This window comes from Neomonachus schauinslandi, chromosome 8 (genome assembly GCF_002201575.2).
Source record: "Neomonachus schauinslandi chromosome 8, ASM220157v2, whole genome shotgun sequence".
Classification (NCBI taxonomy): Eukaryota; Metazoa; Chordata; class Mammalia; order Carnivora; family Phocidae; genus Neomonachus; species Neomonachus schauinslandi.
Genome location: NC_058410.1, coordinates 113,035,011 through 113,062,503, shown reverse-complemented (window position 1 = coordinate 113,062,503; position 27,493 = coordinate 113,035,011). Strand labels below are relative to the sequence as shown.

General features: G+C 46.6%; 1 protein-coding gene and 1 non-coding gene across 2 annotated transcripts in view; both read left to right on the top strand.

Annotated features, from left to right (window-relative positions):
* The first annotated feature begins 14,704 nt into the window (after positions 1 to 14,704).
* Positions 14,705 to 27,493, top strand: part of RAB44 (RAB44, member RAS oncogene family) — a 28,737-nt gene continuing 15,948 nt past the window's right edge. Inside the window, 3 exon segments of the mRNA XM_021684608.1 lie at positions 14,705 to 14,919; positions 25,956 to 26,067; positions 27,069 to 27,243. Coding sequence (XP_021540283.1) covers positions 14,713 to 14,919; positions 25,956 to 26,067; positions 27,069 to 27,243 — 494 coding nt within the window. The 5' untranslated portion in view covers positions 14,705 to 14,712.
* On the top strand, positions 15,801 to 15,907 carry LOC123325550. Its single transcript, XR_006540489.1, has one exon. It is a non-coding gene; the product is annotated as a U6 spliceosomal RNA (small nuclear RNA).

The following is a 27,493-nucleotide window of genomic DNA, read 5'->3' as shown; positions in this document are numbered from 1 at the left end:
AAAACTGAAAGGCAGCCTATAGAATGGGAGAAGATATTTGCAAATGACATATCTGAAAAGAGCTGGTACCCAAGATCTATAAAGAACTTGTCTGGGGCACTTGGGTGGCTCAGTCGTTAAGCGTCTGCCTTCGGCTCAGGTCATGATCCCAGGGTCCTGGGATCGAGCCCCGCATCGGGCTCCCTGCTCCGCAGGAGGCCTGCTTCTCCCTCTCTCACTCTCCCTGCTTGTGTTCCCTCTCTCACTGTGTCTCTCTCTGTCAAATAAATAAATAAAAAATCTTAAAAAAAAAAAAAAAAAGAACTTGTCAAACTCAACACCCAAAGAGCAAATAATCCAATCAAGAAAGGGGCAGAAGACATGAATGAACATTTTTTTCAAAGAAGACATACAGATGGCCAACAGACACATGAAAAGTTGCTCAATGTCACTCATCTTCAGGGAAATATAAATCAAAACCAGGATGAGATGCCACCTCACAGCCGTCAGAATGGCTAAAATTAACACAAGAAACAACAGATGTTGGCAAGGATGCAGAGATAAGGGAACCCTCCTACACTGTTGATGGGAAAGCAGCTGGTGCAGCCGCTCTGGAAAACAGTATGGAGGGTCCTCAAAAAGTTAAAAATAGAGCTACCCTATAACCCAGCAAGTGCATTACTAGGTATTTATCCAAAACATACAAAAATAGTGATTCAAGGGGGCACATGAATCCCAATGTTTATAGCAACATTATCAACAATAGCTAAATTATGGAAGGAGCCCAAATGTCCATCAACAGATGATTAGATAAAGAAGATGTGGTATGTATATCTATATGCAATGGAATATTACTCAGCCATCAAAAAGAATGAAATCTTTCCATTTGCAACAATGTGGATAGAACTAGAGGGTATTATGCTACATGAAATAAGTCAGAGAAAGACAAATACCATATAATTCCACTCGCATGTGGAATTTAAGAAACAAAACATGATAAAATAAGATGAAAACAGAGAAGGAGGAAAACCATAAGAGACTCTAATTGAGAGAACAAACTGAGGGGCGCCTGGGTGGCTCACTCAGTTAAGCATCCGACTCTTGATTTCAGTTCAGGTCATGATCTCAGGGTTGTGAAATCGAGCCCAGCGTCAGGCTCTGTGCTCAGTAGGGAGTCTGCCGGAGAATCTCTCCCTCACCCTCCTCTCCCTATGTCCCTTCCTCCACTCATGGGTGCTCTCTCTCTTTCTCTAAAATAAATAACTAAATCTGAAAAAAAAAAAAAAGAATAAACTTTGGGTTGCTGGAGGGGAGGTGGGGGGGATGGGCTAAATGGGTGATGGGCATTAAAGAGGGCACTTGTGATGAGAACTGGGTGTTATATCTAAGTGATGAATCACTAAATTCTACTCCTGAAACCAATATCACACTATATGTTAACTAACTAGAATTTAAATAAAAATTTGAAAAAAATTTAAAAAAAAGAACAAAGTACTTTACATGCATGTTCTGATTATCTATTCATGATTAGCCACTCCAAGACTTAGTGGCTTAAAACAATAATCATTTATTTGCTTCTGATTCTGTTAATTTGGCCAAGAACTACTTTTCAAATGTTGGATAATGTTCTGCCATATGGGGCATGGCTTTGTTCCAGAACCCTAGTGGTCTGAGTTAGGGCTCTCCCACTGGGGCTTTTCAGAGACTTCACACTGTCTACTTGTCTCCCATGGATATTTCTAGTACCAGGGGATACACTGGCTGGTAGGTCCCGAGTGCTTGTCCCATCGCACGGACCTGTCACAGAGCCCTCTTTTGTTCTGGACTCCACTCAAGCATGGCAGCTCCCCATGTCACCCAGTCAATCGGCCAGAGCAGTAATATACAGCCTCCAAAGTCCAAACAGACTCATCAGTGCTATGCCTCTTTTTAGGGGGAGCATGTCCACAGTACAATGACTTGTCCTTTCCTCTAGAGGGAATGTCCCAGCATGTCCCAGTTCATTTGACCACTTAAAACATAACATGACAGGTCTCTGAATTTTTGTAGGAAATGTGAACATGACGCATTTTTTTTTTTATCCCCTTTCCTGAAATGGCTTGGAAAGAATGCATTGGCCATATTATTAGCTTCTTCCACTCAGAGGCTGTGTAGACTATTCTAGCAAAGATACCATATCTGATATAATATCTGCTACTTTATTAGGGCTACTACGTGGATAACCATCAATTGCCATGTTTCATTTGCAGTATGGGATGGACTGAATGGGGATCTGATGGGGACCACCTTGCATACTCTAGGTCTTTGAGAGTAACGCTAATCTCCGCACTTCCACCTGCTATGTGGGATTGCTTCTGATTTACCGTCTTGACTAGTAGGATAATTTTAGAGACTTCTGCTCCATCCTTCTTTCCATAATGGCTCTTATTCTGCAGATAAAAGAACCAGTCAGTGAGGGTTCTGCCAACTGCTAAATATATCCACCCCAATTTGTACTCAGGGGCTGGGAGATAACCACAGAGTTGGTCCACAGGCCCACTGGACTCTGAGATACACCTGGCTGGGACTCTGTTATCACCCAGCCTCACATGTTTCCCTCCTCTAAAAGGAGGCTATGATGGTATTTTGGGTCGCCCAGTACTGGTCTAAGCTCAGACTCTGTATCTAATAGACCTCCAGAGAGCTTTTCCACTCTGTACAGCTACTCTGGTAAATAGCCAGAGGGCACTTTGAAGGAAGAATTGAGGAAATATTTATTTAGTATATTTACAGTGACCTTATGGGTCTTTTTCTTCAGTCAGTCAGTCTGGGTCTGAGAACCAGCTCATACCTGGCAGCTGGGTGAGAGACTGTGATTTTCTATCGTGGCAACTGGTATCAGCTTCTGCTCACCCCCGCCCCATCCTGATCTGTTGTGGTTCAGTCAAGCAATGTCCCATTAAGTGCTCCTCTCTCTTACCCCTGGGAACGCCCCGGCCACAGGGCTCTGGTTACCCATCAGGCCTTGTGTCTACCTTGCCTCTGATGATGAAGTGGCTCTATGTGGCCTCTGCCCTTCCCGAATCTTACTGTGTCCGCTGAGAGTGGTCATGGCATTCCATGACAGCATCCCAGACAGCACGGAGATGCGTCCTTTATTGCTTTGAGAAGGGAGGGTTTTGGGGCGCCCGGGTGGCTCAGTCCTTAAGCATCTGCCTTCGGCTCAGGTCAGGATCCCAGGGTCCTGGGATCAAGCCCCGCATCCGGCTCCCTGCTCAGCGGGAAGCCTGCTTCTCCCTCTCCCACTCCCCCTGCTTGTGTTCCCTCTCTCGCTGTGTCTCTCTCTGTCAAATAAATAAATAAAATCTTTAAAAAGAGAGAGAGAGGGCGCCTGGGTGGCTCAGTTGGTTAAGCAACTGCCTTCGGCTCAGGTCATGATCCCAGGGTCCTGGGATCGAGTCCCACATCGGGCTCCCGGCTCAGCAGGAAGCCTGCTTCTCCCTCTCCCACTCCCCCTGCTTGTGTTCCTGCTCTCGCTGTCTCTGTCTCTGTCAAATAAATAAATAAAATCTTTAAAAAAAAATAAAAATAAAAATAAAAAGAGAGAGAGAGAGAGAGAGAAGGGAGGGTCTTCTGGGCCCTCCTGGGGACGACACTCAGCTGGTGGGTCCTTGTGCAGTAAGTCCATTCCATCTTGCCCACCTTCTAACCCCTCCCTACTCTCTTCCGGGGCGTTTCAGCATCACACCCTCCCTGACAGCAGGCCGTCACTGTGTCTAAGCTTTAAGCACCAGCCAACTCCCCTGTGTGTTAGGACCAGCTCCAGGGGAGCCTTGCCGGGATGTTCAATCCTGAGTTAAGACAGAGAGGCCTCCATACAAGCTCTCTTTATCCAGCCCGTATTCCTCATCTCTCCCAGCCCCGGCCCATTGCCTTGAGACCTCTCATGTGTGTTTCCCTGGCCCTACCAATACTTACTAGCCAGATTGTCGCTTTTTTTGGTAAGTAATTTCCTCCAGTAATAGAGCCTGTACTTTCCTGCTGAGACCTGACTCTCATTATTCATCTAGAGAAAGGGGAGCAAACCACAACCCTGTGAACCAGGGGCCTGTTTTGTATAAAGTTTTATGGGAAAGCAGACATGCCCATTTGCTAACTTATTGTCCGTGGCCGGTTTTGCCCTGTTATTTTAAGGTGTGCAAAAGCTGAACTGAGTAGTTGCAACAGAGACCACGTGGCCCACAGACCTAAAATATTTACCATCAAGTCCTTGAAGAGAACATTTGCTGCCTCTGGTCTAGAAGCCATGAGGGAAGGTGGAAGGGATCTTGGGGAAGATAAGCCTCACCTTGTGCGGCATTCACCCCAGGGGAGTCCTCCGTGTGGGCTGCAGCTAGTGCGAAAGCATCCTCCTCTAGCAAGGGAGGGGGTGCTTCTGCAGGCCTGGAGGGCTTGGGGGCGTGGAGTACAGGTTCCTGAGGGCATCCATCCACATAGCTCTATTCCAGGCCTCAGGGCATCCCCCTTCCCCACTTTTCCTGCTGGCTGGGGCCACGCATCGAGCCTCCCTGTAGCTCCACCACCTTTGTGATGAAATCCTGGGGCTGATTATCCACACAGCCTGCCGGTGGGCCACAGAAATGAGGGCCATTTAGAATGCTCCTCTGGGGGGCACCTGGGTGGCTCAGTCGGTTGCGTGTCTGCCTTCGGCTCGGGTCATGATCCCGGGGTCCTGGGATCGAGTCCTGCATCGGGCTTCTTGCTCAGCGGGAAGCCTGCTTCTCCCTCTCCCTCTGCCCCCCCCCCCCCACCGCTCGTGCTCTCTCACTCTCTCTCTCGCTCACTCTCCCTCTCAAATAAATAAATAAAATATTAAAAAATAAATAAGATGTTCTGATGGGGTTCTCCCGTCTCCCACAACGTGCTCTAAGTTGAGCCGGTCATTCTCTTTCTTCAAGACCGCTAGGGCAGTTAACCAAAGCCAGCCAAGTGCATGCTCCTCATCGTGACCACCGCCCCCTGTCTTTCCAGCGTTAGACCTACTGCATAAGTCAGTGTTGCCCTTGAATCCCACCTGTCCCCACTCCAATCCGCCTCTCACAGCTGAGTGCTGGTCCTTGTGCGGCCACAGCCTGTCGCGGGTGTCACCGCCCCGCTCCCCGCCAGCAGTCAGGTCCCCCTTGTCATTGCACTGGCGAGGGACCCATCTTCAGAAGCCCATCCTGTTGTCTGTCATTTCTGGTACCACCCGTCTTAGATTTTTTTCTCCCCTCCAAAGGAACCTGAGACGAGGACTTGTGTGCAGGAGGTTTATTTGGGAGGTCGTCTCTGGAAGCACAGGGAGGAGAGAAAAGATTGTGAGAAAGGGAAGGAAAAAGCCATAAAGGTGCTAGTGGGCCAGTTCTGCTGTGTACTCCTGGGACCAGACCCACCAGGGAGGTCGGAGGAGCCATGTGGAACGTGCTGGAGAATTGTCCCTCTGGGGTCCTTGTCTGTGGGGTACTTAACTGCGGACGCCACCCAGCACTGCCTGAGGGCTTCCTCCAGGGGCAAGTTTGGGTGGAGCGGGTCCCCGTGATGCCGGAGAAAACTGGAAGGAATGAGCAGCTGTATCATTGCCGGGAACCAAAGCTTCAGGTGAACACAGATGTGGTCTGGTGGGGGACACAGGTGGTGCATCAGCAGCAGCTTCTAGAACTTCCCTTCCGCCAGCTCCGTGCCTAGATGAGCCAGATGGCGAAAGTCACTGCGGCTTTCCCCTCTCCCATCAGCCCATGGAAGTGTGAGCTCCACGAGGGGAGGACTTCGCCCGTTTAGTTTGCTGCTGTATCCCAGCACCTAAAAAGTGCCCGACGCAGAGCAGGTGGTCAATAAGTATTTGTCGCATGAATGAATTATTCCCTGTGGCTTGAATTTCCTGCCTGACCCCAGCATTCATCTCTCAAACCCCACCCTGGCTCCCATCCTCCACCCCACCCCAGGCCGTCCCCTCTCTCAGGTCCGAGGTCACTGCCCCTCATCGCTTGCCAATCAGTCCGGCATATGAACGGGGCCATCTGCCAATTGGCAGGCTGGGCAAGTTGGAGATTCTCTAACTCCATCTCCTTCTTTTAACAGCCACAAAAATAACATCATCTGCCTAACTTGGTTTCCAAATGCTTTATGCGGTTTACAGCATTTAATCCTGACAACAAGCCTACGAGGTGGGCGCTGCTGTTGCCTGTGTTTCACAGGCGAGAAACTGAGGCAATAAGCCCTTAAGTTGCTCGCCTGAGGCCACACCTCTAGGAAGTGGTGGGAAGCCAGATTATTCACGCAGATGACCCAGGTCAAGTTGCCTGCTCCATGAACCAGAGAGGGGAAGTGTCTCGCCCAGGGCCACTACCATGGTGACAGCTCTGCGGAGGTTTTTGGGCACCTGCCTCTGCTGTGCCCCTCCTCCGCCTCTGACGCAACTCAGGTTTTCTCAAGCCTACGGAAAGCGTGCTATATAAATGCAAATTCGCACCACGCTCCCCGGCCCTGGTTCCCTGCGCAGAAGTGCCCGCTGCCTACGTTCCTTCTAGAGCTAGTTTGGAGCCAGCGGCTGGAGGCAGGGGAGTCCCAGCTCTTGACACCGCACCTCAGGACAGAGAGTATTTTGCTTCAGGGTTTACTGAGCTGGGAAGTGAATTCAAGCATCTTTTGGGAATTGAAAAACAGCGAGTGTGAAACATTCCCATTCATAAAGCAGTCTCGCTGTCTTGGATCCTCGTTCATTCACTCAGTTTTTGAAAAGTGTAGTTTCTGAGCTCAGTGTTTTTAAGTCCAGCGACACTGTATTTTAAAATTAGCTCCCCTGTTTCCAAAAAGGCCTGGAGCTAACGTTTTCCTCAGCACTTGGCTATGGCCTCCAGTCAGCTGGCTCCCGGACGGGTTCTCCCTGGGGCTGCTGCGGAGGGCGGCCAGGCTGAGCTCTGACCACTCGGGCTTCACCCGAGGCAGAGACAACTCCTGCTTTCTCCGTGCCCCCTTTATGTCCATGGTTGGGAGGTGGGTCGTGGGGATGGGGGGCAAATGAACTCAGGGTGTTTGAGGTCCTGGGGGCTGGGTTTTAAAAATCCAACCTCACTCTGTTTCCCAGGGAAATGGCAAAAAAACCCTCACTGCTGAGAAAAAGGTCTTGGATTTGTTGCAGCTGCCCCACCCAGCAGCAGACACTGTTGGTCCTACTTTCAAAATATATCCAGAGTCCTCTCGCCATCACCTCCACCACTGCCCTCCTGGTCCAAAGCATCTCTTCTTGTCTGAATTATCCTAACAGCCTCCTCACTGGTCTCCCTGCTTCTGCCCTTGCCTAGTACAGTCTATTATCCACAATGAAGGATCATGTCACCCTCCAATGGCTTCCACCTCACTCTAAGAACCCAGGTCTTCACGTGGCCCTGTAGGTCCTCCTGTCTGTTACTTCTGACCTCATCTTCTCTACTTTTCCCTCTTCCCTCCATTACCTGCTCCAGCTACACAGGTCTCCTCACTGTTCCTCAGGAACACAAAGCATGTTCCTGCCTCAGGGCCTTTGCACTCATTGTTCCTTCTCCCTGAACACTCTTCTTCTAGATTTTCTTCCTCATAAGCTCTCTTCCAATATCACCTCCTCAGGGAGGCCTCCTCCAGCCACCCCATCTAAAGTATGCTTCCCACCCTTTTATTCATTCACTTTGCTTTACTTCTCTTCATAGCACTTATTGCTACCAGACATTATATGACGTATCATTTTTTTTTTTTGCCTCAGTTTTATATCCTCAGTGCCTAGCACAGTGCCTGGCACATATTAGGTGCTCAATAAATATTTTTGAATAAAAAAATCAATGCCTTATTTAATTCAATAAAGCTATAGAAACTCCCTGAGTATTAATTTCCTCAGCCGTGAAAATGGGGTAAAAAGGATGGCTCGTTGGGAGAATATATATTAATTTAGAAATTAAATTTATTAAATTTTTTTAAGGTTTTTTTATTTATTTGACACAGAGAGACACAGCGAGAGAGGGAACACAAGTAGGGGGAGTGGGACAGGGAGAAGCAGGCTTTCTGCTGAGCAGAGAGCCCGATACGGGACTTGATCCCAGGACCCCGGGATCATGACCTGAGCCGAAGGCAGCCGCTTAACGACTGAGCCACCCAGGCACCCCTAAATTTATTAAATTTTAAAACTTTTTGTTTTGAAATAATTTCAGACACACAGAAAAGCTGCAAAAATAGTAAAATAATTCCCATATACCCTTCACCAATAGTCCCTACATGTGAACATTTTACCACACTTCCTACATCATTCTCTCTCTGAATATGTACAAATTATTTTTACATTTATTTTTGAGTGGATCATGTGTAAAGATGGTACAAAATAAACAGTGGAACCTAAACTTCCCTCCTTCTCTATCCCACTTCTCTCCAGCCCAACTGCTACCAGTTTCTTGTATATTTGTCAGAAATATTTGGTGCATTTACAGCCATATATGAAAGCACATGTATTTATAGAGCATAAATTTCATCCATACACTTTTTTTTCTTCATGCAAAGCATACTAGACTCACTGTTCTAGCACCTTGCTTTTTTTTTTTTTTAAAGTAATCTCCACACCCAATATGGGGCTCGAACTTACAACCCTGAGATCAAGAGTCCCACAGTCTGCTGACTGAGCCAGCCAGGTGCCCTGTACCTGGCCTTTTTTTTTTTTTTTTTAAGATTTTATTTATTTATTTGAGAGAGAGAAATAGAACGAGTGGGGGGAGGGGCAGAGGGAAAGAATCTCAAGCAGACTCCCCACCAAACATGGAGCCCAACGAGACCCGATTCCATGACCCATGAGATCATGACCTAAGCAGAAACCAAGAGTCTGACGCTTAACTGACTGAGCCACCCAGTCATCCCTGAAATGCCACTTTTAACATACATTAAATTCCCATATGTACTTGAGTCTATTCCTGTCAATTCTGTTCCATTGATTCATCCTTGTATATTCATGCATGGGTACCACACTCTTCTGGTGGTTGTACCTCTACAGTATATTTTGGTATTAAGTTAGACTATTCTCTAAAAGATGATTTGGGTGTAGGCCTGCCCTGGTTTTCCTCACCGTCTGAGGTCAAGGACGTGAGGGAAGGCACGGTGTGCAGTTACCCAGGACAGTCCATATACCCAGCTTTAGCCAGAACCGTGCCTATCAATGCTCTGGCTGGGGTAAGACATAGCATCATGCTGGCAACCAGAGCCTCGGGTCCAAGTTCTGGTTTTGCCCCTGAGAGCTGAGTGACCATGACCAGCCCATCTTGCCCTTCAGAGCCTCTGCTTACAAGGACCTCCCTCCCATTTCTAGCAGTCTCCAATTCTAAGAGTCTAGGGTGAGGGGTCTGGGGAGTACCAGGCAAGATTATGAAAGGACACCCAGTGCTCACTTCTACAGGAAGTCCCATAGATAACACAGGAGATTGGCTTGCTGGGGAACGGAAAGAGCGATTAAGCAAGAGACAAGACTGTTAACAGTTCCAGAGCTCGTGGGCTCCTGGGGGCAGCGGTTGCCTCATCACCAGGTCCAGGAGGCCAGGACTGTGAGCACGACGGGGAGCCTTTGAGAGGTGGGAGACACCTGGAGTTGCAATGCTTCTTTTCTTTGGAGGGGGTGAGGATGGGAGAAGGAGCAGTCTGGGTCTCCACCTGGCTCTTAGGACCAGGGTACAAAGGTCTGAGCCCTCTTTTTTCGAGAGTTTGGAGCTCCCTGCATGGTCTCAAGAGGGCACTTGGGCAGGGGACTGGGATAGATTGCCTACCTTAAATGGCCGTGTGACCTTGGGCAAGTCACCTGGCTTCTCAGAGCCTTGGTTTTTCTATCGAGTTGGTGAGGGGAAGAGAGGGTAACTAGACTGGAGCAAGGCACTGGGTGGTCTCTCAGACCCACCAACTTGGACAATTTGGGTTCAGTGACCATTGCTATTACTTGCAGTTATTGAAGTAAGTGGAGTGAAGAGCAGACCCAGTTCCTTGTCCCTTTGGTGAGAGAATGAAGGTATTGGGGGAAACCTAGCACAGCTGCCCCCTACCCCATTTTTCTTATGTGGCTCTCCACTCCTTCCCTGACCCAAAGCCTGTGGTGTCTGCTCCCCTAACCCAATCCCCCAGTGGGGAGCTGATTCCTACAGTTGCCTGGGAGGAGGATCCATTTGCTCTCAAGTTTGGCTTCCAACTTTGTATGATTTCTTGGGCGAGGAATGTGGGGAGACGTGGGAGTGCTGAGGGTGCGAATGTGTGTTCCTGGTCACGAGGGGCTTCTGACTGTTAAGGGTGTGAGGTCGCCATGATCCAGAGAGGGGAATGTGGCAGAGGAGGGGGGGGTGCCCCCGCCGGCTGACCCCGAGGGGTGTTGTTGTGAGTGACTCTGAGTGGGCAGGGACCTCCGTACATGCGAACGATCTGTGAGGAAGGTCCTGTCAGACCCGTGAGCGTGTGGTCGGTGGTGGGAGCCGGCTGAGGAGGGTGTGTGCGCGCGTGTGTGAGCACCCGTGTACACGCACGTGAGGAGTGACTGAGGATGTCCCCACTATCTCTGGGTAGTCATGCTTGGCCGTGAAAGGGGTGCAGACTACTTTTAGGGTGTGCTATGAGGCCATGAAGGGGGAGTTCGCCATCCCCGACGGATGGTGGTTATACTTTGAGGCAGTGCTCCGGGTAGGGCATGGGCTGCCTTTCCAGCCCAGGCCTCCTGAGTGGCCTCCAGGGAGGGAAGGACTGATCGCTGAGGCTGTGGCAGGGCCGGAGCTGGTGAGGTGTCCAGAGGATGCTCTCTTCTTCCTTCCTTCCTCCCTCCCTTCCTTCCTCCTTCCCTCCGCCCCTTCCTTCCTTCCTTCCTTTTAGAGAGAGAGAGAGAGAGAGCGCGAGCAGAGGAGGAGCAGGGGGGGCAGAGAGAGATCATAGCAAGCGGACTCCCCACTGAGCGCAGAGCCTGGCGATCTCACGACCCTGAGATCATGACCTGAGCCAAAACCTCAACCGAATGAGCCACCCAGGCGCCCCAGAAGGTGCTCCTTTCTTATGAAATGCCAGGGGACTGTTGGAAATGGGCTGTGGAAGTGCAGCCCGATGAGGAACTCCCTGAAAGCCATGTCAAAAACATCCCATATCCTGGGATATGGCCACAGGGAATGTACTTCTAATTTCCTTTACTTGTGGGAGCCTGGCAGACTTAGTGACGTGGCACCCATATCATTATAAACTCTTCTCCCAGGGCTTCAGTTCTAGAAGCTTCTGCACTGAGAATCTTATCTTGCTGCCTCTTGTATGTTATCTTCAACGGAAGTACATGTGCAACTTGAGTTTCTAAGTCTTTTTCTTTTTTTTAAAGATTTTATTTAGGGGCGCCTGGGTGGCTCAGTCGTTAAGCGTCTGCCTTCGGCTCAGGTCATGAGCCCAGGGTCCTGGGATCGAGCCCCACATCAGGCTCCCTGCTCTGCGGGAAGCCTGTTTCTCCCTCTCCCACTCCCCCTGCTGTGTTCCCTCTCTCGCTGTGTCTCTCTCTGTCAAATAAATAACTAAAATCTTAAAAAAAAAAAAAAAGATTTTATTTATTTATTTGACAGAGAGAGGGAGAGCACAAGCAGGGGGAGGGCCAGAGGGAGAGGGAGACGCAGGCTCCCCACTCAGCGGGGAGCCCCATGCGGGACTCGATCCCAGGACCCTGGGACCATGACCTGAGCTGAAGGCAGACGCTTCACCGACTGAGCCACCCAGGCGTCCCGAGTTTCCAAGTCTTACACCGACAAGCAAAGCTGGCCCACTCCGCCCTGCTCCAGAAGCCTTTGTCCCACGCATGCTCTGTCTGGCATTCCACACAGGGGGCTTCGGCCACCAAGGAGGTACCTCTCCAGGAAGTGGTCTGGGGGCACGGCTTGGGCAGGCCTCTGCATCTCAGAGCCTCCCCCGGTTTCCTCACAGGTCCAGTGGGAGGAAATAGGATCTGTACAGTCCTCAGTTTTGCTGAGGCTCCAATGGAATTTCGCGCCCCCTCCCCCCCCCGCCGTGTGGTCACCACTATTGTCAATGCCACCTTTATCCGGCAGCCACTGTGGGCTGGGCATAGCTGTGGACGCTTCATGTGTGTTATACAGCCAACCAGGGTTTGCAGAACGCCACCTGTATGCAGGGCACTGTTCTAGGCATTTGGTAATTAGAGCAGTAAACGAAAGAGTATACTTTCAACTTACGTGAAGCTGACATTTCAGTAAGAAGTGGTGGAAAATTTACCAGCTAAATAAAACACTATCCTGAGAACATGACACGTGCTAAGAGAAAGCAAAGCCAGAAAGGGAGGTGGGCCATGCTAGGAATGGGAGGTGGTGTTTCAACTTGAATGATCGGGTCCAATCCTCACAGCAACCTTCTGGGGTAGATACCAGTCCCACGTTCCAGTAAGGGAGCTGAGATACAGGAACGTTAAGTGACTTGCCCAAGGTCACACAGCTTGCAAGCAGCAGGCCTGGGAGAGGCAGAGGTCTGTCTGACTCAGAGCAGTGTGACTGGAAGTCACTTCCTCCCTTGGGCCTCCTTTTCCACATCTATGAATCAAGATGGTGGGATGGACTGCCTGGAAGAAGGCACACCTCTTCCTAATTCACCTGATGGAACCAGTGCCTTGTGGCAGGAGGGCTCACCACTGTGCCAGCCTTCAGCTGGTCCTCAGTAAATGCTTGTCACCCGAGCGCATGCTAGATCTTGGGAACGGTTTGGGCAGAAGAATGTCTTCTTGGCAGAGGTATGCTGTACTGCTAACTGTTCTTTGAGGGGGAAAAAGCCCTGATTTGTAGTGTTTGCTGGCTCAAGTGGTATAAATAGTCCCGCGGTGGCTGATCCCAAGCCACTGGGCTAGGAAGAAATGTGCGCAATTGGCTTTTGCAAAGCCCCTCAGATCTGGCTCTGCAGCTTTCATCTATGATCTTAAAACTGCATCTGGGGGCGCCTGGGTGGCTCAGTCGGTTAAGCGTCTGCCTTCAGCTCAGCTCATGGTCCCAAGGTCCTGGAATCGAGTCCCACATCTGGCTCTCTGCTCAGCAGGGAGCTTGCTTCTCCCTCTCCCTCTTACCCCACCCCTTTGCTCATGCTCTCACTCTGTCATAAATAAATAAATAAATAAATAAATAAATAAATAAATAAAATCTTAAAAAAAAAAAAAAACAACCCTGCATCTGAAACAGACTTGGACGGCCCCAACAGAGAGACAAAGAGACAGCAAGATGTAGAGAAACAGATGGAGTGATAAAACACACAGGAAGAAAGAGAGAGAAAGACCGGCGGAGAGAGAGAGACTCGACTTCACTTTAAAGTTTGGGGATCTCCGCAGGCTGAGGAATTGATTTATTCAAGTCCTATGCAGCCAATGCCAGAGAACTGGCCCGAAGGGAGGCTGGACCGGTGGTGCCAGAGCCCTTGAAGAAGCCCATCATCCCTCCACTCAGCCTGTCTGTGACCTTTAACCTCAGCAGAGAAAGCTCAGAGGGCTCTTCCTGTTCTTGCTGTCTCATGCTGCACATGTTCCTTTGTGCATGCTGTTCACTGCTTCTAAATCCTACCTGCCTTCTTTAGAGCTTGGCTCCAGTCCTGTGGCCTGCAGGAAGCTGCCTGCCCGTGTGCACATTAGGCCCCTCCCACTGCATACAGTTGTATATACCCCATGCTTATTTCCCCCAGGGCAGGCCCAGACTGTACCCCTTCCAGACTCCAGCCTCCCTTTGTTCTGTCCTTGGGGGTCTCACCTAGACAAATCCTTATCCATCAGAATCCTTATCAATTGACTGACCTAAGACTTTCTGTGAGAGTTGGGAGGACTCCAATTCGTGAATTGGACAACACTTACATGAGCACCTACTGTGTGTCAAGGAGTGGGGAGCAATGTGGACCAAGGTGCACAGTGACACCCATCGGGGGAGCCCAGAGCATCATGGGGCCACAGCCTAGGGGGCACTGGACCCTGTTTGAAGCGTGGGGATGGTTGCAGGGAAGGCTTCTTGGAGGACGCAGCCTAGAAGGTGAGGGAGGAAAAGGCATCAACTAGGTGGGGGATAAGAGAGTCGGGGAAGTTGGGACAAAGGGAGCAAGGTGGGAGAGGATCTGATATTCCAGGCATGGAAATGGTTCAGCAGGCTTGACAGACTGAGGGTGTGGGAGGGAGAGGGCTGAAGCAGGTGCAAGGCCATAAGAGCTAACTGATTCCCTGGTGTGTGTGACCAAGGAGCAGTGAGATGGTGTTGAGAAAAAAAAGATTGAAGATTAGGTGAGACAGAGGAAGGAGGCAACAGTGGAGGGATCACTCAAGGTGAGATGTGAGGGAATGAGCTGGAGGAGTAGCAAGAGAGACAGCTCAGACGGCCAGACCCTGGACAACCCTGTGTCCCCACCCCCGCCTCAAAACAGAACTGATCCTGCACGGGGCTCTTTTATATAACGGCCAGAGAAGACTTTTGACCAGCAAAGATCTAAAAGAGAGGAGGGCACACGGATAACTCGAGGGAAAAGCATTCCAGGCAGAAGGAACAGAAAGGGCAAAGGCCTTACGCTGGAGGCCAGGGGGTGGGGGAGGGTCACGAGGTCCGAGAGGCCAGCTGGCGTCCAGTTAGTTTCATCAGCCGTGGTGTGTTTTCTCCAGGAGCCACGGGAGGGTTTTCAGCAGAGTGACTGGGTGCAGCAGCCAGGTACCACCCCACCATTCCTCTGTCCCCAGGCCAAAGCAGCATGGAGAGTGGACAGAGAGTGCCCCGGAAAGGCCGCAGGCTGGGCTCCAGCCGCCGGCGGCAGATGCGAGAACCAGCTGACGGCCAGGATGCCCTTGTGGCCCCAGAGCCAGAGTCCTTGTCCTCCCCGGAGGCTGCAGAGCTGCAACGCTTTTTCCAGGACTGTGGGGCCAAGGAGAGGGGCTTCGTCACCCGTGAGGACCTGGCGGTGAGTCCAAGCCCCTAGCTCATCCCCCGAATCCCTTTTCTGGAGCCTCCTGAGACTTCCTATCCCATAAAGCAGGGCAGGCCTGCTCTTCCCCCTTTCTCCCATCCAAAATTTGTTCTCAGAGAGGAACTCCCAGGCACCCTTGGTGGGAATGCACATGGCGCAGCCACTGTGGCAAACAGTATGGAGATTCCTCAGAAAGTCTGAAATGGAAATATCATGCAATCCAATAATTCCACTACTGGATATTTACCCAAAGAAAACAAAAACACTAACTCAAAAAGATACATGCAGCCCTATGTTCATTGCTGTGTGTTATGTACTATAGCCAAGAAATGGAAGCAACCTGGTGTCTGTTGATATGGACTGAATGAATGAATAAGGAAGATGTAGTTTATATACACGATGGAATATTACTCAGCCACGGAAAAGAATGAGGTCTTCTCATCTGTGACAACACAGATGGACCTAGAGGGTATTATGCGATGTGAAATAAGTCAGACAGAGAAAGACAATTCTATATGATTTCACTTAGATGCAGAATCAAAAAACAAAACAACCAAACAAAGAAAAAGCAGAAACAGACCCATAAATACAGAGAACAAACTGGTGGTTGCCAGAGAGGAGGTGAGTGGAAGGGCAGGTGAAATGGGTGAAGGGAAGTGGGGGATACAGGCTTCTGGTTATGGAAGGAGTAAGTCATGGGGATGAAAGGTACAGTACAAGGAATATAGGCAAGGGTATTGTAATAGTGTTGTATGGTGGTACCTACACTTGCGAGCACAACATAACGTATAGACTTGTCAAATCACTATGTTGTACACCTGGAACTAATGTAACATTGTGTGTCAACGATACTTCAATTAAAAATCAATTAACCAGTGCTCACTTCGGCAGCACATATACTAAAATTGGAACGATACAGAGAAGATTAGCATGGCCCCTGCGCAAGGATGACACACAAATTCGTGAAGCATTCCATATTTTTAGGAATGAGATCTTGCCATTTGCAACGACGTGAATGGAACTGGAGGGTATTATGTTGAGCGAAATAAGTCAAACAGAGAAAGACATGTATCATATGATCTCACTGATATGAGGAATTCTTAATCTCAGGAAACAAACTGAGGGTTGCTGGAGTGGGCGGTGGGGTGGGAGGGATGGGGTGACTGGGTGATAGACACTGGGGAGGGTATGTGCTCTGGTAAGCGCTATGAATTGTGCAAGACTGTTGAATCTCAGATCTGTACCTCTGAAACAAATAATGCAATATATGTTAAGAAAAAAAAAAAAGAAGAGGGTAGCAGGAGGGGAAGAATGAAGGGGGGGAAATCGGAGGGGTAGACGAACCATGAGAGACGATGGACTCTGAAAAACAAACTGAGGGTTCTAGAGGGGAGGGGGGTGGGAGGTTGGGTTAGCCTGGTGATGGGTATTGAGGAGGGCACGTTCTGCATGGAGCACTGGGTGTTATGCACAAACAATGAATCATGGAACACTTCATCTAAAACTAATGATGTAATGTATGGGGATTAACATAACAATAGAAAATTTTTTTAAAAAATCAATTAACTAGGAGTGCCTGGGTGGTTCAGTTGGTTAAGCGTCCGACTCTTGGTTTCAGCTCAGGTCATGACCTCAGGCTCTGAGATTGAGCCCCACGTCAGGCTCTGTGCTGAGCATGGAGCCTGCTTAAAATTCTCTCTCCCTCTCTCTCTCTCTATGTTCCACTCCCCCATTCTCTCTCCCTCTCTAAAAAAACCCCAATTAGTTAATTAAACAAAATATAAAGATCAGTAGGCAAAAAGCATAGTCTACGTACAAGTGTTTGTATGCAAAGAAATGTTCTCTGTGTTAAATGAGAAGCACACATGTTTTCTGAGGCAAATAAATACATATAATAAAATATGCCCTCAGAAAAGGTAAGGAATTTGTTTATACTAATGTGTAAATGGCTGATAAGGTGTTATGTGTTCCACTCTTTCAGAAACATTTGCATTTTAACAAAGGAAAGGACTTTAAACCAAAGATGGAACTTGCAAGTGATACAATTCTAGGCCCATGGAGCAGGGAAGTTTATCCTGGGGAGCAGTCAGAGTCCTGGAAATCAAACCATGTCAACGACTAGCAACGTCAATGACACATAAGATCAGCCATGGTTGTGTGTTCCAGTAAGGAGTCTTGGGCTCTGGCCCAGACCAACACTGACCAGTTTATCTTTGGCTTTTCCTCATTCTCTGCAAAGGGGTCTATGTAGGTTGCTGGAGTCTCCCTGGGACAACTGTCTCCTCCGGATACTGCTCCATGCTCCAGACTTTGTCCTGCCCCCATCAAAACTGACCTTTCCTGTGGTCTGTCCTCGGGGCCACAACAAGGTACCAATGGCCGACGTTGAAATAGAATTTTCAGGGGCATCTGACTGACTCAGTCAGTGGAGCGTGTGACTCTTGATCTCAGGGGTGGTGAGTTCAAGTCCCACATTGGGCACAGAGATCACTTAAAAATAAATAAATAAATAAATAAATACGAATGATTTTCTCAGAGGGGCCTTCATCAACTCCCTCAATATGTGTATATATATATCTTATATATATCCCTCAATATATATATTTTATGTGTATATATATAAATTTTTCATTTTTTTAAAAGATTTTATTTATTGTTAGAGAGAGAGCACAAGCAGGGGGAGCGGCAGGCAGAGGGAGAAGCAGGCTTCCGCGGAGCAGGGAGCCTGATGCGGGGCTCGATCTCAGGACCCTGGGATCATGACCTGAGCCGAAGGCAGACACTTAACTGACTGAGCCACCCAGGCATCCCTATATATAATTTTCAAAAGGGTAAAAACGTAAATATAAAATCAAGTAAATATAAAATCAACACTTATCAAAGGTCTTATAATTAATTATTATTACTAATTAATGAAGAAACCAGTAAGATGTCACAACTGACTCAAAAGCCTGTGAGAAGCTAGGATACCGTATTTAAAGGCAATCTGACAAGAGAGTGTTAGGATAAGATTGCTGAGTTCAATTTTTAAAATGGCTGATGTCCAACAGGCCGTAAATCTTTGGGGTTATCTGTTGTACTAGACAAAAATTATTTTCATCTGTCCCGGGCAAAAATCTGCAAGTTAACAAGTAACTTCAGCAAGTCTGGGACTTTTAATTAAAGATACACAATGAGATGGACTGGGTGCATTCCTCTAGTCTAGACAATGCTTGAAAGGACATGCTCTCTACCTTTTGGCCCAGTTTCCAGGTTTCCAATTATTCAGATAATTTTCTGTGATGATAAATAATCTCCCGAGTATATTCCTGATACAGAAAAACCTATTCTCATTCCACCTATTTCCATCCACGCAGCAAGAGTGTAAATGAAACGTGGGCATCCTTGAGCTTGCTCTGCAAATCTAGACTTTGAAAACATGAAGCCATTTCAGCTTCCGTCCAGAAGTTTTCATACAGAGTCTTAGATGTTAAACCTCCGTTATTTGCTCTTCTGCCCAGAGTGAATGTCTGTCCCAGTTTGTCTGGGATTGGAAGGATGCTTGGGATGTGGGACTTCCAGTGTTAACACTGGGAACGTCTCGGGGAAACTGGGTCAAGCTGGCCACCCTATTTCTATCTTCAGGCCAGGAAACTAAACCCAAGACTCTCTCTTCACCAGCTTTCACCTGCAGCCCCTATAAATGCAAGGGGTTTCCTTTCTTCTTGAGAGTCCCAATTTTTCAAGGTCCCTCTCCTGCCCGGAAGCGGCCTTCCTTATCAACTGGTTCCAGGCCAGGTCGCTGGGAGGGTTTTGCAGACATTGGGGCCATGGCTGTTCCTTACAGTAGACTTGTCACATCTGATTAGTGAGAATCATTCTCCAACATGACCCTCTGGTTACATAATGATTCATCCAACTATATCCCAGCAAAAAAGGAGAACAGATTCTTATTGAATCTGTATCAATCATTGTATCACCAGAGAAAGTCAGGAGGTCCAGTAAAAGTGTCAGTTTCTGAATCAGGAGGGGGTCAGTGAGATCCAGATAACATTTATAGTGTTTGACTTCAGTTTACAAAAGCAGTAATCTACTAAACCGAAGGTTAGACAGGGCTCAAGAAGACAGAGAAAAAACTTCCTCATTAGATCCATAAAGATAGAACAATAAAAAATAATACCAATTATATTCCCAACAAATAACCACAACTCCACTTCCTTGAACCATTCATTCAGTTCTATGTTATCAATTCCTGTTCTGCTGGATCTTGAGTGAGCTGGCCGCTTCTGGACTCAAGAGTCCTGGACATTGTCAGTCTGCCAGCTTTGGCTGAAGGTCCGCTGGCGTCAGCTCGGAAACCTAGTATCCAGGGGAAGCATCAGTAGCTCATAGAACTGGGTCCAGTCCTTTTCCACAAGGCGTTGGGTCTGTCCTTGGTGGCCCGCAGCTCTTAACTGAGACTTCAGGCCAGGGTAGGAAAGAAGGAACGTTTTTGCTAATGAGACTGAAAAGCTGTGGTTATTTATTACATAACTAATAATATCAGAGTGGAAGAGAGTAAAGTTCTCTGTTGGGATACAGCACATAACTATTTCGTAGGGTTTGATCAGTGTTTCCCCTGATGATAAGCACGTATCATGGATCAGCAAATGCACTGAGCAATCTCCAGGGCCTTCCCATAAAGCATGCAATTTCTGAAATATTTATATGAATCACATTTTACCTATGGAAACTTAGCCTAGGAAAGCCTGAACATCTCTTCTGATTTGACAGTTCTTCCCATGATGTTTTTTTTTTAACCCAAACCATATATATCATACGTATTTATACATATGTAACTATATATATATGTAGATATAGATAGATAGATAGATGCTTTTTAAAAAATTTAACCTCCACTCTCCTAATCCAAGCCTATCAGATTTTGTTACAGGCTAAATCCTCAGTTTTTATTTTCATCTATATGCAACAAATATTGCAACATTTCTCTTTATTGATAATAATCAACTCATCTATTAGGAGCGGGTGTTAAACATAACTGTGTTAATTAATCTTTTTATATTAATCAATCTTAATGAACTTTTAAAATACTTCATAAGTTATCTATATTGCCCAAAAGAAGGATTTGAAGAATTTCCTTATGATTTTTTTTTTTAATATTTTATTTATTTGAGAGAGAGAGAATGAGAGAGAGCGAGCACATGAGAGGGGGGAGGGTCAGAGGGAGAAGCAGACTCCCCACTGAGCAGGGAGCCCGATGTGGGACTCGATCCAGGGACTCCAGGATCATGACCTGAGCCGAAGGCAGTCGCCTAACCAACTGAGCCACCCAGGCACCCCCTTATGATTTTTGAAAATTATTTTTTCACATATTTTTTATTGCATCATAATTGACATAATATTATATTCATTTCAGGTATACAATGTAATGATTTGATATCTATATGTGTTGCAAAATGATCACCACAATAAGTCTAGGTAATAGTCATCACCATACAGTTACAAAATTTTTTTTCTTGTCATGAGAACTTTCAAGATCTACTCTCCTAGCTACTTTCAAAGATGCAATTCAGTATTATTAACTATTGTCACCATGCTGTACATTATATCCCCATGACTTATTCATTTTATAACTGGAAATTGTACTTTTTTTGACATCCCTCCAATCCCTGCCTCAAGCAGCTACCAATATGTTCTCTGTATTCATGAGCTCAGTTTTTCGGTTTATTGGTTGGTTGGTTGGTTGGTTGGTTGGTTGGTTGATTTTAGATTCCACATATAAGTGAGCTCATTCAGTATTTCTTTTCTTCTTTTTTTTTTTTTAATTTTATTATGTTAGTAACCATACATTACATCATTACTTTTTTTTAAAATTATTTATTTATTTATTTGAGAGAGAGAGAGAGAGAGAAACAGCATGAGAGGGGATAGGGTCAGAGGGAGAAGCAGGCTCCCCGCTGAGCCAGGAGCCCGATGCGGGGCTCGATCCCAGGACCCTGGGATCATGACCTGAGCCGAAGGCAGTCGCTTAACCAACTGAGCCACCCAGGCGCCCTACATCATTAGTTTTTGATGTAGTGTTCCATGATTCATTGTTTGTATAAGTATTTATCTTTTTCTGTCTGACATAACTTACTTAACATAGTGTCCTCAAGGTCCATCCATGTTGTTGCAAATGGTAAGATTTCATTCTTTTATATGGCTGAATAATATCTCATCACACACACACACACACACCATATCTTTATCCGTTCATCCATCTATGAACATTTAGGTTCCTTCTATGCCTTAGCTATTATAAATAATGCTGCAGAAAACATGGCAGTACAGATATCTTTTCGTATTAGTGTTTTTGTTATCTTCGGGTAAATATCTAGAAGTGGGGTTGCTGGATCCCTAGGGGAGTTCTATTTTTAATTTTTTTAGCAACAGCCATACTGTTTTCCAGAGTGGCTGCACCCCTTCACATTCCCACCAACAGTGCATGAGGGTTCCCTTTTCTCCACATTCTTGCCAACACTTCTTATTTCTTGCCCATCCTGCTCTTACAACAATGGTGAAGTATTTAATAAATACAGAGAAGGGTATCCTAAAATTTTATTATTTTTTCCCAAAATTTAGGATCTTATATTGGGAAAGCAAAATCAGAAGAGCTATCAGACAAGATTTTGGCCACTAGATTAAGATAGGATCAAAGGAGCCTGAGAAATAGCACTTGGTTACCTATTGAATCGAAGTGACAATAAAATAAAATATTTTGAGATAAACACAGAAGAAGGTAACATGATTACAAGGATATTTATTTATTTATTTATTTATTTATTTATTTTTAAAGATTTATTTATTTATTTGAGAGAGAGAGAATGAGAGAGAGCATGAGAGGGAGGAGGGTCAGAGGGAGAAGCAGACTCCCTGCCGAGCAGGGAGCCCGATGCGGGACTCGATCCAGGGACTCCAGGATCACGACCTGAGCCGAAGGCAGTCGCTTAACCAACTGAGCCACCCAGGCGCCCTGATTACAAGGATATTTAGCTCTTTCATAAGAGAGGTGCCTTAGGTTTTTAATTTCTTTTTTTACTTGAAAACATGATCAAGCCAAAATAAAGTAGAGAAATTTATTCTGTTGACAATATGGAATCATTTATCTGGGCAGTTTACACAGAAGATAAATAGTAGCTTCTTTTTAACTCTTGCTAAGAGCTCTATGACCAATTTACCATTTTAATAGAGATACAGCTGAATTCTAGTTTTGCATTAATATAACATGTGGCAGTAAAAGTTTCACAACTTTAAAAAATTATTTATTTTTAAGCCCATCAAAACTGAGCCAGATTTGGCACTTGGCAAAATGTTAACCTATTTCATAGCTTATTTTCAGACTTAGGTCTTATAAATCAAGGCAACTAAAATTCCCTTTCAGCAAACCCTCTACAACTGTCTGTATCCAATTCAGGTTTGCATTTTCATCCCTTTTCATGTTCTGGAACAATCAGACACTTAAGACAAAACCACTTCCTTATTCTTTGGAAAGTCAGAATGTGTCCCATTTTCCTTGCAGACACAGCTGTATCTCTCTGTCCCTGTTGGTCCTAGTATAGTTTCAAACATCCGTAGTGATTGTAACTTTTAACCAAAGTAACTAACCTCTATTTCACAGAAAGAGCTGGGCTACAAATAAGTGAGCACTGTCTGTGTTATTCAAGCATTTTAGTAGACTTAGCAAAGCTCACAAACAGGCACAACACAACATTTTACAGCTACACATATCCCTTGCAAAAGTCTTAAAAAATTGTCATACAAGGGCCACCTGGGTGGCTCAGTCGGTTAAGCGTCTGCCTTCAACTCAGGCCATGATCCCAGGGTCCTGGGATCGAGGTCCACATCGAGCCCCGCATCGGGCGCCCTGCTCGGCGGGAGGCCTGCTTCTCCTTCTCCCTGTGCCCCTCCCCCCGACTCGTGCTCTGCCCCCCAAATAAATAAATAAATAATCTTTTAAAAATTGTCATAAAATATACATAACATGAAATTTGCCATTTTAAGCATTTTTATGTGTAGAGCTCAGTGGCTTTAGGTACATTTCACAATGTTGTGCAACGATCACCACCGCCTATTTCCAGATCTTCTTCATCTTCCCCAACTGAAACTCCGTCCCAGTTAAACACTAATTCCCATTCTCCTTTCTCCCCATCCCCCAGAAACCCCCATTCTCCTTTCTGTCTCTATGAATTTGATCACTCTACATCCCTCGTATAAGTGGGAAAATATATTTGTCTTTTTGTGACCAGCTTCTTTTACTTAGTATAATGTCCTTAACATTCATTCATACTATAGCAGGGGTCAGAATTGCCTTCCTTTTTAAGGCTGAACAATAATCCACTGTATGCATAGACCACATTTTGTCTTTCTGTTCATCCTTCAGTGGACATTTGAGTTGCTTCCATCCTTTGGCTACTGTGAATAGTGCTGCTATGAACTTGGGTGTACAAATATCTACTTGAGTCTTGAGTCTCTGCTTTGCCATGTACAACTACTTAAAGTGGCAAGAATGGGGGCGCCTGGGTGGCTCAGATGGTTAAGCTTTGGACTCTTGGTTTCGGCTCTGGTGATGATCTCAGGGTCATGAGATCAAGCCCTGGGTCAGACTCAGGGCTAGGTGGGGAGTCTGCTTGGGATTCTTTCTGTCTCTCTCCCTCTGTCCCTCTCTCCACCCCATCTGCTCTCTGTCTCTCAAATAAACAAATAAATCTTAAAAAAAATAAGGTGGCAAGAATGAATTCACTCATTAACATGGCCCAAAGTTATAGCTGCTCTCTTGCATGTAAACATAAGAAGTAAAAGGATATAAACTTAAAATTATGCTTAGCAATCAATCAATGTTTCAGTTTTTCTCAGAAATTGTCCAGGTAGCCAAAAATTATTTATTAATTAAAATTAATTCACATTTTTAAAGTTACCTAAGGATCTTGGAACTGTGTAATGAATCAATGTAGTTGAACACAATTTTACATTTTTCTTATCTTAAAACATTATGTAAGGATAATGTTGGCTTATTTGATCAGTAAGACAAAATCAGAAGTGTAAGAAATTCAGATTAAATAGTTTCTTCACATAAAACAAATCCAGATCTTATAAAAAGTAGAATTTTAATTGTATTATAATTAACTATATATAGTTAATATAAAGCAAAGAAAACACTGATAGCTATTATTTGCATTTTATAAACAAAATTAAACCAATCTAATTTATCTAAAGATTTACATTAATTATGTTAACCTGGCTCCTTAAAAGTTTTCTGAGCTGCCAATTTCTCATAAGAGGGATTTTTTCTTTTAAAGTTTAGCACATTTAAAGCATTAGAAGTTCAGTTTCTTTATTTTATGTGATTTGGGGGAACATTAAATTTATATAAGCACTTATTTGTCTCTATAAACCAATCAACACAGAACCCCTGTAAGAGACACAGTACTCAAGTCATTAATACCCTCCAGATGTAGAAAAGTATTTCATACTCACAGAAGAGTTAAAGGCTTTTCTGAATTACAGATGTGTAGACACACAGATACACAGACCCAGTGGCTTCATACCCTCAGTTCCAGGCCACAGGTCAAAAGTAAACACAGACACACAAAACTCACCAGTCCAGATCTCAAAGAGTTGTTCTTCCTAGTGAGCACAAAACGCTTCACCAATTCGGAGCACACATGGAAAAACCACCACCACCACCAACAACAAAGATCAGCAAATCAGATTTTTGGTTGCCTCTCAACCAACAGACACTAGGTCTCCATCATGCATCCCACAGAGATCACCTATGGCCAGTCCATAAAATGGAATTCCCCATCATTGCTGCCACCAAAAATGAAAACACAGAATCAGCAAGGAAAAAAAAAAAAAAAAAGACAAACAACAAAATAAACAGCAAACCTAAAGTTCTGTCACACATGGGATTCTCTCCAAGAGCCAAGGGAGGAGGTGCTTGGGTTTCCCACAGCCCACGAGGGGCCCTTCTTCAGCACCCATGTTACTTGGTTCTGATGGCTGAGTTTACTGGGGCGTCTCCATGAAATGTCCAAAACTCATTTTTTTAAAGATTTTATTTTATTTATTTATTTGACAAAGAGAGTGAGAGCCCAAGCAGGGGGTGGGGTAGAAGGAGAGGGAGAAGCAGACTCCCTGCTGAGCAGGGAGCCCGATGTGGGACTCGATCCCCGGACCCCGGAATCATGACCTGAGCCGAAGGCAGACACTTAGCCAACTGAGCGACCCAGGTGCCCCTCCAAAACTCTTAAGTATAATTTTCAAAAAGATAACATCATGACCCTTGGGCAAAAATAAAATAAATCCCTCTCAAAGATTTTATTTAGCTCATTAACGAGAGATACCATGAATGGTTGAAAGAGCATTTAAAAAAAATGGGTAACAAAAAGTGTTAGACCGAGATGGCTGAGTTAGATTTTTTCAAAGCTGGTTAATGTACAACAGGCCATAAATCTTTGAGGTTATCTGTTCCAGCAGACAAAAATTATTTACATCTCTCCTGGACAAAATCTACAAGTTAATAGGTGACTTCATTTAGTCTGGGACTTCCAGCCTGTCCCAGGGGATGAAATGAATGAAGTACATTCCCATAGTCCAGACGATGCTTGGGTAAACTTTGCCCCCATGGAATGCTGAAAGAGTGTGCTGTCCACCTTTTGGACTTATCCTCAAATTTCAGATAATTTTTTGGGATACTGATAAACACATCCTGGGGAGGATTGGCTACTGTCCTTTATTAGGATCCTAAAGGGATGAGACTCAGAAGAGTTAAGTTCTAGTGTTGGATGGAGGAAGGGGAAAGGTGCAGAGGGAGTTCAGGGCCCTGCTGAGAGGGCCATCTTAGGGGGGGGTCGCAGAGCCTCCAGGGTAGGCCCTGGGTCAGCTTGGGGCTGGGACTCCAAAGTTGGGGAGAGGGGAGGTAGGGGTGTCTGAAGACAAACACCTCTCTTTTTTGGAGGGTGGCCCAAAGTCCTCCCCAGTGGGAACAGTGCCAACTTACCTCTTCCTTGCAGGTGGCCAAGTTCAGCTTCCTGGGCAGTGCGGAGGAGCTGGAGATGATCTTTGACTGGGTGGATGTGGAGCAGAAGGGACGCCTCTCCCTGGAAGAATTCAGCTCTGGGCTCAGTATGTCCGTCCTGGGAGGGTCTCTGGGGACTTGCCGCCCAGCCAGGCATCCCATGCAGTGTACCCAGTATGGGGAGGCTGGGCAGACAGGAAAGGCAACAGGGCACCTCCACAACAGCCCCGAGAGCAGTTCAGGGCATGGATGATGATTGTACTGGAGATAGGCATACTAAGCCTGTGTGGGCAGGCAGTTGGTTTAAGACGGGGCTGAGCCTTAAGACTCTAGCCCAGGAGACCCACTCGCTTCCTTTCCAACTAGCAAGAGCAGTTCATTGGCTGGGGGGGCAGGGCTCCTCTTAGCAGCCCCCTCCTCCAGGGACACCTCCAGGCTTACTTTCTGATGCCTTACTTGTCTTCTCCCCAACAAAAGGCTCCCTTGAACAAGAGGTTAAGCAAGCCCCACTCTTGAGACCACAAGCTTTGTTTCTGCCTGAGAAAGGTCACATTCTGGCTTTGGTGAAGGGAATTCCAGGCCCCAGGGAGCAGCAGAGGGTGATATTTAGTGGTTGGGGGCTTCCCAGGCCCTTTGCCCTGTTTTGGGGAGGGCCACTCCAAAGTTGGCTTCTCAAGAGGCCCAAAAGGACCTAAAAAGGCCAAGGTCAGCAGGGCACAATATTCCCACTGATCTTCTCGATGCGGGTTGACCTGCCCGCCCAGGGAATGGAAGGTGTGATGTCCTTGCTGAGACCCTGTAAAGCACAGCTCAGGCTTAAATGTCTGCAAAGCCATCCAGAGTTCTCAGGTCTGCCGAGTCTCCAAAAGTTTGGGGGACAACGGAGAGGGAGGCCAGGAATCTGCATTTATAGCTCATAAAATGGGCAGAATGTCAACCTTGAGTAGATTCCCAAGGACGATATGATGAATGTATGAATGTGACCCTGTATATATGTGACCAACACAGATATAATTATTTCCCCAAGGGCTGGAGCAGGGACAGATGGGAGATCAGGGGGCTGAGCCCCACCCCACTCTGCTGCCTTTTGTCCCCCTCTGTCCCCCAGAGAACATCTTTGGCTCCAGCTTGAGCACCCACAGGCTCCACAGAAAGAGGCCACTGTCCTCCAAGAGAGAATCTGCAGCCACCAGCTTCCCAGTGCTGGAGGAGGCTGACCCTGAGGAGAAGGAGGCGTTCCTTGCCTTCATCCAGCAGCTGGGGGCAGGCCACTTACTTCCGGAGTAAGGCCAGCGCTGCGTGTGGAGGGGTGGGAGTGGGGTGGGGGGCAGGGGCAGGCAGTGGGGCGGTCAGTGGGGGTGGAGGACTCACCTGGACACAGTGCCGAGGTGGGAGGCCACCAAGTAGAGCTGGGTACAAATCCTGGTTTGGCCACGTGTTAGCTGTTGACCATGGGCAAGTGGCCTAACCTTTGACATCTGTCTTCCAGCTGCAGTGTGATCGTAGGGACAGTTATGAGATTAAATGGAGCCC